This window comes from Gobius niger (genome assembly GCF_951799975.1).
Source record: "Gobius niger genome assembly, chromosome: 16".
Classification (NCBI taxonomy): domain Eukaryota; kingdom Metazoa; phylum Chordata; class Actinopteri; order Gobiiformes; family Gobiidae; genus Gobius; species Gobius niger.
In genome coordinates this window covers 8,511,602-8,525,674 of record NC_136867.1, presented here as the reverse complement: position 1 = coordinate 8,525,674, position 14,073 = coordinate 8,511,602, and the positions used below count along the sequence as shown (strand labels likewise).

The 14,073-nt window shown below is 45.3% G+C and overlaps 2 protein-coding genes across 2 annotated transcripts; one reads left to right on the top strand and one right to left on the bottom strand.

Moving 5' to 3' along the window:
• Window positions 1-1,697: 1,697 nt before the first annotated feature.
• Window positions 1,698-5,710, bottom strand: ap5m1 (adaptor related protein complex 5 subunit mu 1). Its single transcript, XM_079574076.1, has 8 exons — window positions 5,542-5,710; window positions 4,631-5,291; window positions 4,342-4,566; window positions 3,807-3,946; window positions 3,607-3,692; window positions 3,419-3,531; window positions 2,063-2,159; window positions 1,698-1,975 (listed from the first exon to the last, which is right to left on the bottom strand). The coding sequence occupies exons 1-8, from the start codon at window positions 5,607-5,609 to the stop codon at window positions 1,893-1,895; spliced, it is 1,473 nt and encodes a 490-aa protein (XP_079430202.1). The 5' UTR covers window positions 5,610-5,710; the 3' UTR covers window positions 1,698-1,892.
• Window positions 5,711-5,765: 55 nt separating this feature from the next.
• exoc5 (exocyst complex component 5) lies at window positions 5,766-13,370 on the top strand. Its single transcript, XM_079573139.1, has 18 exons — window positions 5,766-5,941; window positions 6,259-6,353; window positions 7,169-7,316; window positions 7,406-7,600; window positions 8,925-8,989; window positions 9,188-9,216; window positions 9,294-9,403; window positions 9,479-9,523; window positions 9,597-9,737; window positions 9,811-9,893; window positions 10,189-10,398; window positions 10,490-10,637; window positions 10,834-10,942; window positions 11,078-11,198; window positions 11,276-11,362; window positions 11,433-11,541; window positions 11,642-11,857; window positions 12,862-13,370. Exons 1-18 carry the CDS (start codon window positions 5,915-5,917, stop codon window positions 13,048-13,050), a joined length of 2,127 nt encoding a protein of 708 aa, XP_079429265.1. The 5' UTR covers window positions 5,766-5,914; the 3' UTR covers window positions 13,051-13,370.
• Window positions 13,371-14,073: the final 703 nt, after the last annotated feature.

Below are 14,073 nucleotides of genomic sequence, written 5' to 3'. Positions count from 1 at the left end.
TTCAGGAGCTTTAGGCAAAGACCTTTTTCACCAAACAGTTTGCAAATTAAAAGCATTATTCCAATTCTTCACAGAGTTTATATAGCAGCTTTCAGGGAGTGTTCCTGTCATGTGTATTGCTAACAACAACAGTTAGCAATCGACTCTGTGCTGGACCTATCCGCATGAAACAAAAACTGTCACAAAGTTCATTTCCCCCCCCCCCAAAACTGTGACTCTCCAACTGAAATCATGGCATGACACTGAAAGGGGGAATGCGTTCTCTTGAAATGGAAAGTCTTAAAAGGTCAGTCTGAAACTTTTTTGTGCACTTCTATACATTTTAGCGGCCGGCACTCGAGATCTGAACTAATTAAGTACAAGGCACCTGCAATGCGGCCTCAAGAGCTAACCCCGCCACTCGCGCCCTTGTGACTTTGTGACTAATTAGCAAAGCCCTGGCAGCTGAAAAGGACCAGCTCCTTTCATGTTCCTGAGGGCCAGGGGGTCACTGCCCAATCAGTCTGCTCTGAGAGGGCGAGTGTTTTAACTAGTTGACAGGGTGGAGAGAGGGGAGTGGATAGATGGAAGGGGGGGCGAGGACTCCTGCCAGGCCCAAAGAGAGGAGCCTTTTGTGGATAAGGCAGTGTCCGGAGCAGGCTGGCCCAGACACACAACAGCTGATGACAGGGCCCCAGCAGCTAATTATGCGGCTGATGGAGAGTTACTCAAGTGGGGCCGTCGGAGCGAGGGGAGGCCCTTGTGTGCAGGGGCAAAGGGATAAACGGTAGGGCGGGGGAAAGCAAGAGTGTACTGGTGGTTTCTGTGTTGGTGGTTTTCAGATTCAGCATAAAACAAGCATGAGAAAAATGTGCCTTACTGAGGGAAAGAGGCACATACAGGGCTACGTGGATTTAGATTAGGCAGAGCTATATGAATAAAGCAACAAATGAGTCATGGAAGTGGTGTTTACACTAATAAACTATACTATATACCATAGCAAACCTTTTGGATTGTGTACCCCTTGCTCTTTCTCCATATACGCTGTACTCCTATTGTGTACTTTGTTTTTGACAGTACTGGAGTAAGTTGCCAGCATATTAAAAGAAAGATCATTTAGCCATAATCATTCCACTGCATTTTTTCCCATTCTAGGAAAAAAATATATCAGTATTTTATCATACAACAAATGCTATATTCCAGAATATTCTTTATCGTATGTACCCTGTTAAAAAAGTACAACTTCCCCTGTTTGGAAAAGAACACCAACTCCCACAGTTTGCATTATAAAATCTCAATTGGTTTGCTTTCCCTCAACCCTGCAATCTGCCCACACGCTTCAGGATTTTTTGAATGGTTTGATCAAACGTTACCATTATCTCAATTTTACTTGACATTTTTTTAAAGAAATATCTTAATGCACTGTACATCAAACATAGAGTAATTAGCACATCATATTTCCAAGCTTTTTTAATTATTACTCAGTTTGTTGAGATATAGGTTGGCAAACATAGTTTTACAAAAACTTTAAATGCTATTTAATTTTTATGTTCAAAAACATAGGAAAAAAAGACTCCAAGACTCCATATTCCAAGGACTGAACTGGGACTCGATCATGGCCCCTATGTACAGTATGGTTGCACGGCTACGGTTATGGATCGTTACTACTTCTTATTTCACATCCTGCCCTAGTCTAGCAAGGAAAAACAGCTACAACCATTGAAGATTTTTAGCAAACTCTTAAATAATTGTGTTCTAGTGAAGTAGCCTCTCATAACAGTAGCTATTTTGTGCTTCTGTATCAGTAACTGGGCTTAGGAATTGTCATCTGAAACCCAGACAATAAGTTAATCCCATCACTAGGGCGGAATAGGCATAATCGGTCCATAATTAAACTATACGTGGAAAAACTGTTACAGCATCATCTGTCCGGAGGAGACGGGAGCGGAGCCGGTGCAGTTCCAAATGAAATACTCCTTTGATTGAAGTTCTCGAGCTAAAAAAACAACAACAAAAGGTTTGTTTGAAAAAAAAAAAAGTGAACCGGTTAAGATGGAAATAGTGCTTGGTTTGCTGAACTTACCGGTGAAGATCTTGGCCTTGGCAGTGGAGTAGACCTGGACTGAGTGCTGGTCCACGCTGCAGCCCGACAACGTCAGATCGGGCACTTTGAAATACAACTGCAATGAGACGAGCAGGGTTATTTTGGGACGTACATGAAAAAGGAAACATCTCTGTACTAAAACTGAACTGAGGGTTTTTGTATGAAAGTATTTCACTGAATGAGAGATTCCTGTATCTTAGTAGTATTTAACTAATATATGTTAGCAGTAGGGTGACAATGGCAGTCCCCTCTAGCAGGAGCTGAGAATCCAACCTCCAGCAGATTATTAGCCACTGTTTCCATGGGGAAGGCACTTCACCTGCCTTGCCTGAGTGAATACAGTGTGTGAGTGGTGAAAAACGTTGATGTGTCAGCCATTATTATTGATTGACTGCGGAATTCTTCCGCAGTCAATTATTGGTTTTCATGTTCTTTATTATTATTCCTCTTCCATCTTTTTCCCAATTTTCTCCAGCTTTCAGCACCTTCATGCTTTGTGCAATTTATGCAAGTTATGCATCAAAATGTTCCGCATGTTGAGGAGAAGGGTGCTATTACTTTTGGGACTTCTGCAACTTACGTTTTTTCCGCAATCGGCCGAAATGTCTGAGATTTTTCCCATTGATTTATAATGGGGCTGCCGCAAATCCATGCTTTTCTGCACTTTTTTCTGAATTTTATGCAATTTCTGCACTTTGTGCATGTTCAGCTTCTGCAACTTGTGGGTTTTGAGAAAAAATTGTCCTTCTGCGGTTTTCCAGTTTTTTTATACGGGAGTTTGACATTTTTGCATTGGTGTGTATGGGGGAATCCAGCCAATGGGGAGACTCCAGGCCTTTCAGCCATTTGTGCAGCTTCTGCCAATCAAGCACTGAGGCCATTTCAACAGTTTGACCAGTTTATGGAATTTAAAAGTTTATGTAACATTAATAATTTATGCAAATGCATAAATGCATTTTACCAGTTTATGCAAATTAAATTATGCAAATTAAGCAATTTATGCAATTTGAACAGTTTATGCAATTTATGCATTCGCTTCCCGCAATTCCGCAGTCAATCGCAATGGCGCAGCCATTTCTAGTTATTATTATTATTATGATTATTATCATTTCCAGTAGTAGAATATAGTTAGTCAGTCATGTAAGTTCTATAAATACCAGCTGGACTATTTGTGGTACTGTAGACAATAGTAGTTTAAGTTTGTAGTAAACTGTAGTAAGAGAGGACATAGTATTTAACCAACCTGAGAGAATGTGCTCCGTTTTTACAGAAATATACATGAGTTTCATAGCAATATTCATCATCATCATCATACGTATCGAGCAATGCCCTCACCTTAATATAAGCCGTCAGTCCGCTGCACAGAGGGTCAGTGGGTCCCGGCACTGGTCCACCAAAGCTGATCTTTCCCTCCAGCGAAACCTCTCGAGACTTTGAAAACTTTTGCCCTAAAAATAAAAGCAGGGGTTACATTTCATTTGTGGAAATGTGTTTATTACGTTTTTTTCCCCCCCATCTCTTACCAATAATCCACACTAGCAAGTTCTTTTCCTTAGAGACGTCCAACTGCCCATGGCTCACTCTGACGTCCACAGCACTCATCTGATCCCTCAAAACAAAGAAATAGTATGAAATTTAACTACAGCACAAAGTATTAGTAACTGTCATCTTTGTTTGGTGATGTTCAAATACTTGCTGTGTCTCTACTACTGTAAGTATCTACCTGTTGAAAAAAGGCAGGTGCGCTTCGCAGTACTCAAAGCTGTTCTTGACGCTCTCATGAAGCTTTAGAGTCGCTGATATGTGCAGCTGGCCGTCTTCAGTCTTTAGCTGATAGGAACCGAGGATGGGAGGCACAGGGACCTGGAACAATCAGGCCTCTACTGTTATCCATGTGAGATAGGGCAGCATGATATACCACATAATCATTGAAATATTTCATCTTAAAGGAAAAAAAGGAAGAAGGCCTTTCCTGGTTAAATCAATCTTTTCAAGAGGGGAGAGAACACTATTGTACTATTGTATTGTATGTTTTTCAAAGAAGAGGAAACATGCCCCACAGAAAGGCCCAACTTGGTCCAGAATTGAGTTTAGAATTGTCTTGCAGTGAGGCAGGAAAATTGGCCACTGTGTCAATGAACAACGTAACATCCATGTCCAAAGAACATTTTTAATCCTTACGTAAATTTTTCTCGAGGCCTAAAATGAAGCTTGTCTTCCTTCCTATCCTGAAAATGTTCTGTTAATGTCCTGTCTACCTGAGAAGTGTAGCTGCACAGTCTGAAGTGCTCGAGAGGAGGGGAGAAAGGAAACTTGTACGGCCCGGAGAAGGCGGAGCTGTCACTGTCCACACTGGTGGCTGTGAGGATGCTGGAGTCCAGAGAGGTGACACAGGGATGGACCAAGATGTCCTGCAGTGGAGAGCCATTGGCAGGCAGTGTCAGGGTCACGGTCACATTCGGCAGGACTCCCTCTACTTCACACTGTTGGAGAATAAAACATCTGTTATTTAGTATGTGGGCCTCTTCAGAGGAAAATCAGCCTTACTTTGCATGTCACTGTGCCGTAGACATCCCACAGGTCTTGTCGACTCGGGTTCCCATACTGCATCGAGCGCACCACTTCGGTGAGAGCCACGTTCACCACGGCCCTTCCTTTGTGGAGCCCCGTTTTCCAGGCTGGGATCTTCTGGTTCCCTGCACCTATGGGTCCAGTGGGTGACACAGGGGGTCCCAGGGCTGGCACATCCAGAGGAGTTCCCAGTGGACAGATCTGTAGCAGCACCGAAGGCAACATAGCCAGTCGAGAGGCCAGTCCTTCAGGGTCTGATTTGCCCCCTGAGCTGAGGAGAAATGTCTGTAGGCCTGTAAGAAGCGTAAGGCCTTTGGATACTGAGAGGAGGCTGGCCAGGGGTGGACGTGGTTTAATGGGCACATCTACTAAAGGCAAACAGGCCAGTATAAGCGGTCTCTGAGGAATAGCCAGCACAGGCCAAAGCGTGTCTTGCTCACTCCCATGTAAGCGAAACTCCAGGGCCGGGGAGCGAGGGCAGTGAGAGCAGTTGTCCCGTGCAGACACAAACAGCTTGTCTGGGTCCGAAAGTCCCAACTCAGTCAACAAGTGCTGCAGCACCACGTCCTCATCTGGGACAGGGACGTAGCCAGAGCCGGCCAGGAGCTTGGCCCGGTGCTCCACAGTGGAAAACCTCCTGTGAGAGAGACATCAGCTTTAGGACAAAAGTAACACCCGAGTACACTAATGAAGAAGAAAAAACATTTCGGAACGTATTACATTTACATATATTTACATGTTGATGTTGATCAAAATTTCATTCAAATACATGCGTAAAACAACAAAAACTATTTCAGAAGCCCAGGGATCAGAGAGCTGCTGCTGCCTGGCTTCTGGGTTAATATATAAAGCACAGACTGCAGTGTTTTCTCTGTTTGCAGACTTACTTGGAGAAGCGTAATGACACATGGTCGCCCTTGTCCAGGGAAATTATCCAAAGAGCCCGAATGCTCATGATTCCAGCTTCATCAACTTTCAGAAATCATTATCAACACGAGAAAAGAAACCTTTAATCGTCTGCTCTGCAGATAATTTCATCACAACAAACTGCAGAGGCACTACTTCCTCCTTTTTCACGTGACAACTCTCAGCTGATGCCGCGCATGCGCAAACCCCGCAGCTGTCCCACCCTCAAACAGGAAGAGGCTGATGCTAACGGCTAACTGTCAACAAAGGACATTTCTGCAGCTCTCAGTAAATCAATGTGGAGGATCCTAATCCTGCACTACATTTGACTGCGGCGCCACTCTTTGGTGGACGATGGCGACCACTGCTCAGCTGTTCGAGGTAGGAACAGTTCCGGACCGGGGTTAGCTCCTTGTTAGCTCAGCAGCTAAAGATGATCAATGAAATAGTACTGTCATTTTATCTATACGATTTACTTCCTGGTAAGATACAATCCTGCCCTCCTCATATGCTAAATATTACCGCAACCAAAGTGTGTGAACGGAGCAGATGCCACCGTGTCTTATGCAGCAGCACATACTGACATGGGGCTTGTTTGGTGTTATTTATATAATAGATGTGCAGAAGCGCTTATGTCTCTGTCATTGTGGTTTTGCTGATGTGTCGGCTCCTTACACATGACTCCTGTCCTCCTGCAGGAGCCCTTCGATGCGGATGAGTACATAGAGCGGCTGGCCTGGAGGACCCCGGGAGGGGGGTCTAAAGGAGGGGCAGAAGCCTTTGACCCCAAAAGGTACAGAAGGAGCCAGTCACGTGCTCTGGTCACTGTTAGATCATTTAGAGCAAGAGACACAATCACGAAGTGTGGTTTACACACAGCTTATTTGACTCAGGCTTTATATGGGTTTATGCTTTTAATATGGGACGATGGACTGTAGTGGTAGATTCATGGATTCATGTTTATTTTCTGTCCTTTCTGTGCGTTATTACAGTGACAGCTGTAATGAAGGTTTATGTTAAATCAAACTACAGCGGCCGTGCTTGAGTTTTGTGTTGTAGCTGATAGAAGTAGTGGTTGTTGTGATGTTTATGCTCTGGTGCAGTTTCTCCTCTTAAGCACAAATGCCACACCACTTTAACTATGCTGCAGCCTGCTGCCTTATCTGTTTCCTCCATAAAACTGTGCCACCACCTCAGAAGCTCCCGGAGCCCACATATCAGAGGAGGCCACCGCTCTGTACGTCACCAGCACAGAACGAGTGTCTATGGGAAGGATGGGAGATGTCTTTAAGCTCCAACCAGTGCCAGGGAATTAGTCAGGAGATTATACACTCATCATTTTGGGATGTTTCCTGCTCTGTGAAATGTGCTGCTGACTTCGAACATTTCCTGATGACACTTAAAACGCAGCTGACGAAGCTGTGCCTCTCAGAGCTTCTTAAGTCTAGGCCCAGGAATTAAGCAGCAGCATTATTCTGTAATCAGTAAATGTAAAGAGTGTGAGGTCAGTGGGACAGATTTAACCCCCCAATCCAAACCACTGCAGCAGACAACACGAGTCTGATGGGCTGTGTATCGCTTTCTCTGATCTGATGATGTTTTCTACAGACTATTAGAAGAATTTGAGAACCACATTGAGGAGCTGAAGCAGTTGGATGAGAAAATCCAGCGGAAAGTGGAGAAGCTTGAACATCAGTGTCATCGAGAAGCCAAGGAGTTTGCTCACAAAGTGCAGGACCTCCAGAGGAGTAACCAGGTGTGCACTTGGTTCTATTGTCACATGTCTTGATTTTCCATCACAACACTGTGCTCTAAAGGAGTTTATTATGCACCGTATCGATGCAGGTGGCCTTTCAGCACTTCCAGGAGCTTGATGAACACATCAGTTATGTGGCGACTAAGGTGTGTCACCTGGGTGACCAGTTGGAAGGGGTGAACACGCCTCGGCAGAGGGCAGTGGAGGCACAGCGGCTTATGACCTACTTCAATGAGTTCCTGGATGGAGACCTCCGCAGTGATGTGTTTCATAACCCGGACAAGGTGAGAGCCCTGCAGGTGTGCTGTAATGCAGAGAGTAGGCACTGACAAGTACCCAGCTGAGACATCGCTGGAGGTGAGAGCCAACAGGATTAGAAGTAAACCACCCATATCAATTTGTCACATTTATCCCTTTAGTTGGATCCCTGGGCTAATTTGGATTAATAAACTGTCATTTGTGTGTACAATAGCTGACTGATTGACTAACATGGATGTCAACATGTTCATGTCAAACTTAATTGCCTTCAGTGGGCTGTGGAGGAGTGGAAATGTGCTTGGGCCTCAGCTTTGTGTCGCATTACCGCAGTATTCATGTAGGGGCACATGATAACAAGCACTCAGGAAAGACAAATCACTCTCTTTGTCTACAGGAAGACATTATTGTCAGATAAATAAACGCTGACTCCTGAAAGTTTGATGTAGCAGTAAGTTCCAGTAGAGATGGGCCTGCTTTAGACTAATTCCTGTCAGCAGAAACATCATTAGTGGGTGCTGCGCTGTGCGTGTGGGGTCAATCCCACAGACGCACACTGCAGATGGAGCCTGTTTTTCCAGAGCGTTGTACTGAAATATCTGTCCACACACTTCCTGAGCACACCTCCAGATGAGGAGAAAGAGCAAAGCTGCGAGTGAATAGCTGAAGGGGTATGGCTTTGCTAATCCTTCTGAAAGGGAGGGCTGGGCCGCCAGCGTGGAGACAAGTGCTGCTAAACCCTGACTGCAGGGAGACGGCTACATTACTTACATGGGATTTAGCTAATCTTAGCTGGGGGACAGATACTTAGAAAACCTTCGCCGAGCAGAAAGGCTGGATCCTCCTCACGGGAGCACAGTAATGATGTTAGCTGAGGCAGGCATCTGCGCGAACAGAGGAGTTGGTAACGGCGGGTCTTTGCTAGGACAGAGCTTTTTCTGCAGCGTGTATGTCAGGAGGCACGAAGGGAGGGGGTCTACAGGCCCCTTACACAGATATCCCTGGCCGGACAGATTATTGAAGGCGATTTAGGCTCCTGTGGGATTACAGCCCATTCAGAAAAAGCATGCCAATAAAGAGTCGGATGTGCTGCTAAGTCAGGCTGCTGCTGTAGCTGCTGATGGCCAGGTGAGGGGCCTGTTATCAGCTCCTGTTGAACACAGAGAGGGGCAGGAGGGCTGCTCCAACACCAGCATCGCCCGCGGCCTGTGGCTCCCGTCTGGATCTACACTGAACGGACTCTGCATATTCCTCTCTTCACTCTCTCATACGCTCCACACACACTCACTCTCCCGGCTCCAAGTAACTCTGTCCTCTCTCTCTCTCTCTTCCTCCCTCTCTCTCGTGCTGCAGATTAAGGAGGCGGCAGATATCATTCAGAAGTTGCACCTCATTGCCCAGGAGCTGCCGTTTGACAGGTGAGTCATGAGCTCACTGTCACTGTAGCAATGGTCTGACAAATATGACGCTGTTAAACATTGTGTTGTCTTCAGCATTTTTCACTCATTCTGTTCTAATATTCTATGTGCTGTTTCATTATAGAGGCAGGGCACATTTGAGTTCTTTATCCAGATTGTTTTGAAGCCTCAATGATTTTACTGTGTTGTTTTTGTCAGATTTTCTGAAGTCAAGGCCAAAATTGCAAGTACGTCTGACACGTTCTTTATTTTTACAATATCATTTAATAACAAACAAATAACATATAATTTTATGGTTGAAAAGGTAAATATCATGACCTGGAGAGACAGTTAATCCAGGAGTTCACTACTGCCCAGCGCAGGGGTGAGATTGGCAGAATGAGGGAAGTGGCTGCAGTTCTATTACATTTCAAGGTGATTCTTTGTTATTTATTCTTTGTGTTTATATTTAAATCCATTGCACTCGTACTCACAGTTACTGTCTTTCAGGGCTATGCACATTGCGTGGATGTCTACATCAAGCAATGCCAAGAAGTGAGCATATTGAAGACCTTTGTAGGACTTTCCTGCTTGCCGTCATGCGACTTAACATGGTTTTGTATGACAGGGAGCCTACCTGAGAAACGATGTGTTTGAAGACACAGCAGCCCTCTGTCAGAGGGTCAATAAGCAGGTCGGAGAGGTGTTCAGCAGCCCAGAGACTGTCATGGCCAAACTCATTCAGAACATCTTTGAAAACAAACTACAGGTGCGTCTTCCTCTGATAAACAGTGGTTTGGCAAAAGCCAGATTGTTATGTTTTATAAATGTCTCTTGCTCAGGCTCATGTGAAGGAAAAACTAGACAGCACGCGGCACTCTGATGTGGAACAGTACCTCAAGAACCTCTACGACCTTTATACGCGGTAATACATGAGTTCACCTGTTTGTGGTTTACATTCTTCTACGTAGTTAGTACCAAGATGGGAGACGATGTGGGTTAGGGTTAGGGGCTGTAATGTGCTGTAAGCTTGAAGCAGCATTGGTTAACTGTAGTTAGAGGTTTCATCCATGGATATGAACGGTCGGCTGTTCGCCTCCAACTTGTGTGCACGGATTATATAAAGCAGTCGTTCTGGATGAATAATTAATAACTGTTATATATGTAAAGCGCTACAACCTCTCCTTCCCCACTGTAATCTTAAACCAACTCCTTCACAGCACCACAACACTAGCCACTAAGCTCTCAGAGTTCAACCTGGGCTCGGACAAGCACACCTTCCTGTCCAAACTCATAAAGAGCATCTTCTCCGTGTACCTGGAGAGCTACATGGACATGGAGAGGGAGTACCTGCGTACTCGGGGGGCCATGATCCTGCAGCGCTACTACGACTCCAAGAACCACCAGAAGCGGCCCATCGGCACCGGGAGGTTGGAGCATTTTATTTATTTATGTTTTTTAAGCTCAAGCCTTGTGTCGGTGTGGCTGGTTTTACACTGATCTCTTCATGTCCCGCCACAGTATCCAGGAGTTAAAGGAGAGGATCAGACAGCGCACCAATCTGCCCCTAGGCCCGAGCATCGACACCCACGGAGAGACCTTTCTGTCCCCTGAGCTGGTGGTCAACCTCCTGCAGGAAACCCGACATGCTTTTGAGAGATGCCACCGGGTGAGGATTTACTTCCACCTGCAATAGCTTTCCAGACATGTAAAAGTAAATTTAAAATGTGTAGGTCTTCATGCAATAATAAGAATGGAAATGGTTGGTGTAGAACAATGTTTTCGGATGTGGTAATCGGAAATAAAGAGTTTCTTCCCTAATTAGTTTTGTCCTAATCTAAATGCTGCTTCTTTCTACGATCAAGCTTTCCGATCCTGCCGACCTGCCCAGAAACGCTTTCTCAATCTTCCTGTTGTTAGTCGAGCATCTTTGTGTGGACCACATCGATTACGCCCTCGAGATTGGCCTGGCAGGTAAGTGTGTTCACATCATGGTAACTAGCACTAGGTGTCACAATGAATTAAAAAAGTCCACGCAAAAAATAAATAATCTCAAACTGTCAGCTGTAATCACTGGTGTTTTAATGTCGAGGTGTTTGTTTCCTGCAGCTATCCCCTCGTCAGACGCCAAAAATGCAAACTTGTACTTCCTCGACGTGGTACAGCAGGCGAACTCCATCTTCCATCTGTTCGATAAGCAGTTCAATGACCAGCTGATGCCTCTCATAAGGTCCTCACCGCTTCTTCATTTTCACCGCCATTTTGTTTCCCACATGAAGCGCTCACATTTTAAATTTCCACCCCCAGCTCTTCACCAAAGTTAACCGAGTGCCTGCACAAGAAGAAGGAGGTGATCGAACAAATGGAAGTCAAGCTGGACACTGGGATCGACAGGTAGGTGGGAGATGGGGCGGATTTCCGTTGTGTTCCGTGATGTCTAAAGAGATTTTCCGTCTGTAAACAGAACACTAAACTGCATGGTGGGGCAGATGAAGCACATTTTGGCGACAGAACAGAAGAAGACTGACTTTAAGCCAGAAGACGAGAACAACGTGATGATCCAGTACACTACAGTAAGACTCCAGACCTCTGCTAATAGACTGGCGTTTTTGGATAAGTCGTAAAAAGTCATTACATTTCTATTTTCGATTGCTTTTTTCGTCCTTTTCGCAGGCCTGCTCCAAAGTGTGCGCGTACGTGGGTCGGCAGGTGGAGCACGTGAGGAAGTCCATGGACGGGAAGAACGTGGACACGGTGCTGACGGAGCTGGGGATCCGCTTCCACCGGCTGATCCATGAGCACCTGCAGCAGTACAGCTACAGCTCCATGGGCGGCATGCTGGCCATCTGCGACGTGGCTGAGTACCGACGCTGCGCCAAGAACTTCCGGGTGAGTCCGTCTGATGAGCGAGCGCTGGGGAAATCCAAATGTGTGACTGAATTAGAGCTGCACTTTTCAATGATTGCAGTTTGTGTGATTTTGTGTGGATTACTGGACTAAAGTAATTGGTTATAGAAAGTATGTGTTCACACAGAAATATCACATTTGCTCTGGAGTTTCTTTAGAAATGCTTCTCTGGCATTAATTTTCCCATACACAATGAAGGCTTATTTTAAATATAGAAATATCTTTATTTTGCCTGGTGAGATACATTATTCTAATTAGGTGTAAAACCGTTTTTTGGCCTTTTATCTGTTGTTACTTCATCAGGAGATTCAGATAAAGTTGTGTTTTTACTGTGTTTGTTTATGGAACTCTCAACAATTTGGACCCAAACGTAGCTTATTATTGCGTGTGACGTCACACTTAAGGGACTATACAGAGTTTGAAAATGTTAAAATTAAGCATTTTCCCTCTACATGTTCCAGCAATGTCCTAATGTGTAGAATGAGCCCAGACCTGTTCACCACAACTGCCTCTAAAATCCTGCACTGTCACTCAGAAAGGTGTTAATTCGGGTCCGAAGTGCCGTCGTGCACGAGCTTAATATAGAACCTGCAGTTACGTGTAAGACCTGAGGTGGCAGTAGTGAGTATAAACATTACCAACTTGCATCTAGTCCCTTTAACAAACGTATCATCTGACTTTGGGCCATTCCAAAGATGTTTGGAATTATTTGTTGCTATGTCGAAACTTTTTCACCACTTGAGATCCAAAGATGGATCAGAGTATACTTTTCAACAATACAACGTTGGCGTAAGGGCTTCCCACTTCCACTCCATTAAAAGCCCCATGAGTTTGGTCATGGTTTGAATACATTGCACATTTGATTATATTACAGCACATTAGCCACGTACATACTGTATTCATGTCTTGATATATATGCAATGTGACGAATCCTCCCTGTAGCAAACAGAATACAGCAGCTAATCCTTTTCCCTTGTTGTTTGCAGGTGGCCTTGGTGCTGCAGCTCTTCGACACGCTCCACGCTCTGTGCAACCTCCTGGTGGTCGCCCCCGACAACCTGAAGCAGGTGTGTTCGGGAGAGCAGCTCACCAACCTGGACCGTAACCTGCTGCACGCCTTCGTACAGCTGCGCGTGGACTATCGCTCGGCCAGGCTGGGACGCCACTTCAGCTAGTGACTGACCCGCCCCACCTCTTTCCGTCCAGCAGCGCCCCGCCCCGACGCTTCGACACCAATCATGCACCTTGCAGACGCTCGTCCCCGCCTCAGACCACGGGAAACCAAGGGATATGTGCATTTTACTTTCAGTCGTTTTGAGCGACGTGTAGGGACTTTCATTTCAATTGTTTTTAAATACTAATTCATCATGTCCTCATGGTTGAAAGTATATTATGTAAAACGGATAACACTGAATTCTGTTGCGTATATGAAAGACTTTGATTGTGCCAAATATATGTATGATTGTGGCTGCACGGGAATAAACCTAAAGCTGCGGTCAAAACTGTCAGTCCCTCTGTGTAATGAGGTGTAGGGCTCTGGTCACATGTCCCACAGTCACATGACCACCTGTGACCTGTGGAGAGGACCTCAGAGTGTCCAGAGGAGTGGGTGGTCTCTGCTCACACTGCAGCAGCAGCAGCAGCATCTCCTCCACAGGGTTTCTGGGTCAGAGACTGCTGTGACCTCAGTGATTTCAGAATCAAACTAAACCACGTGCTAATGTGTCTCTGCTTGGAGGCTGACGGTCACATCGGGACAAACTCTGCGACTTACAGCTGCGGTTTACCTCAATTAGCAACTCCTTTCAAAGATGGTGCAATCAGGGCGCCTCTGTTATGAATTGAAAGTTACTGAGTGCGAATGTGACTTTGAAAGGGAGATGAAACAGTCTGCCTTTCTATGAAAGTCATCAAGTATTCATGGGAATTCTTGCCACCAGAGTAAAGTTCTTTCTTTGACTTGAGGAAGTGTGGAGCCAGAGGGGATTAGATATCTGCCAGTTGATGAATTGTGTGCCGTCGTCATGGACTGGGAAGAGCGGGCAGATAGAGACGCCTGAGCTCAGCTGCAGCTCCAGCTGGTTAGTGTTGTGTAGAAGGTACACAGAGCGGGCCAAGTTCAAACAACATAATTAATTAGGCTAATATTAATATTATCAATGCCACATAAATTCAATTCTCCCAGCCCTAATCACAAC